This window comes from Musca domestica, unplaced genomic scaffold (assembly GCF_030504385.1).
Source record: "Musca domestica strain aabys unplaced genomic scaffold, Musca_domestica.polishedcontigs.V.1.1 37, whole genome shotgun sequence".
Taxonomy (NCBI): domain Eukaryota; kingdom Metazoa; phylum Arthropoda; class Insecta; order Diptera; family Muscidae; genus Musca; species Musca domestica.
In genome coordinates this window covers 7,662,637-7,664,698 of record NW_026712321.1, presented here as the reverse complement: position 1 = coordinate 7,664,698, position 2,062 = coordinate 7,662,637, and the positions used below count along the sequence as shown (strand labels likewise).

At 31.0% G+C, this 2,062-nt stretch overlaps 1 protein-coding gene across 1 annotated transcript in view; it reads left to right on the top strand.

Moving 5' to 3' along the window:
- Positions 1-1,804: 1,804 nt before the first annotated feature.
- The window catches only part of LOC131804003 (uncharacterized), a 537-nt gene continuing 279 nt past the window's right edge, over positions 1,805-2,062 (top strand). The window contains exon 1 of the mRNA XM_059126119.1: positions 1,805-2,062. This exon is cut by the window's right edge and continues 36 nt beyond it. Within this exon, the coding sequence (XP_058982102.1) occupies positions 1,805-2,062 (258 nt within the window).

Genomic DNA, 2,062 nt, shown 5'->3' with positions numbered 1-2,062 from the left:
CGTATAGAAAAAAATCTCCTCAGGACCGGAGGAGGCTTTTTTTCGAATGAAAAAGAGAAAGAAAAGATATTTTTCTATAGAAAAAACTCACCTCAGTAGCTTAGAAGATATTTAGATAGAAAAAACTTACCTGAGTAGCTGAGGAATTTTTTTTCTATAGAAAAAACTCACCTCAGTATCTGAGGAAATTTTTTTTATAGAAAAAACACCTCAGTATCTGAGGAAATTTTTATCTATAGGAAAAACTCACCTCAGTATCTGAGGAAATTTTTATCTATAGAAAAAACTGACCTCAGTATCTGAGGAAATTTTTTCTATCGAAAAAACTCACCTCAGTAGCTGAGGATTTTTCTCTATAGAAAAAAACTCACCTCAGTAGCTGAGGAAAATTTTTTCTATAGAAAAAAACTCACTTCAGTAGCTGAGAAAGAAAAAAACTCACCTCAAAAGTTAAGAAAATTTTTTCTATAGAAAAAAACTCACCTCACTCGCTGAGGAAAATTTTTCTATAGAAAAAAACTCACCTCAGCATCTGAGGAAATTTTTTTCTATAGAAAAAACTCACCTCTGTAACTGAGAATTTCTTTTCTATGGAAAAAACTTACTTCAGCATCTGAGGAAATTTTTTTCTATAGAAAAAACTCACCTCTGTAACTGAGAATTTTTTTTCTATGGAAAAAACTTACTTCAGTAGCTGAGGAAATTTTTTTCTGTGGAAAAAACTCACCTCAGTAGCTGAGGAATTTTTTTTTATAGAAAGACTCACCTCAATCGCTTAGGAAATTTTTTTCTATGGAAAAAACTCACCTGAAGAATTTTTTTCTATAGAAAAAAGTAACCTCAGTAGCTGAAGATTTTTTTTCTATGGAAAAAACTTACTTCAGTAGCTGAGGAAATTTTTTTTTGTAGAAAAATCTTACCTCAGTAGCTGAGGATTTTTTTTCTATAGAAAGACTCACCTCAATAGCTGAGATTATTTTTTCTATGGAAAAAATTCATCTCAGTAGCTGAGGAAAGTTTTTTCTACAGAAAAAAACTCACCTCAGTAGCTGAGGAAAATGTTTTCTACAGAAAAAACTCAACTCAGTAGCTGAGGAAAATTTTTTCTATAGAAAAATCTTACCGTAGTTCCTGAGCATGTTTTTTCCTCCCTCACCTCAATAAAAAATAAAAAAAAATCTAAGTGACCTTCTGAAAATTTTGAACTTTAGGTAAAATCTGCCAGATCGGTTTTCGAAATTTTCCATTGTAACACAGCTAATTAAGTAGTGCCATCCAAGCCTTGAATAACTCATTAAGGTAATCACCTGGAAATTTCATGAAAACATTTCAATCTAATTAAACCAATTAAATATAGATCCAAAATCAATTCAACAGAACCTAATTACCAAAAAATTATCAAAAATATGTGAGGCCAGTCACCAAATTATGATATTTCATGACCGGATCTCAATTTGGTTTCAGCATTTCCCATAGCGATACAAAGCGAAAATGTTGAAAATTGTGGTCATCATTTTGGCAGGGTTGCTTTATTTTTTCTCCGTTACTGAGGTGAGTGTGGCCAACATTTTTTTCAAAAAATAAAAATAAATAAATAAAATAAATAAAAAATAAAATAATAAATAAAAATAATAATAAATAAAATGAAATAGAAAAAATAATTAAATAAAAAAAAAAAGAATAAATAATTAAAAAATTAAATAAATAAAAAAAAAATAAATAAATAACAAATAATTCTTCCCTTCCCATTTTAAAATAGTCCGTCCGCCGACCTTTCAGTATCGAATTTTACAATGTCTCCTGCATGAATGATGGCCAGGTAATGCTGAGAAACGATTGCAACATGATTGCCCTGCCCATGAATCGTTTTATCGTCAATGAGACCCTAGAATTTAGTCAGGATATGGGCGAGAAAATCCAGCTACGTTTTGTCGTCCTTTATAAGATACCCATTGCGTCCAAGGAGCTTCCTTTCTTGAATGTTAGCATGGGCCTGTGTGAGTTATTGGAAAGTAAAATGTCGTCAGTTTTGATGCGTTCGGTGGTTGATGAGTTACGAAAA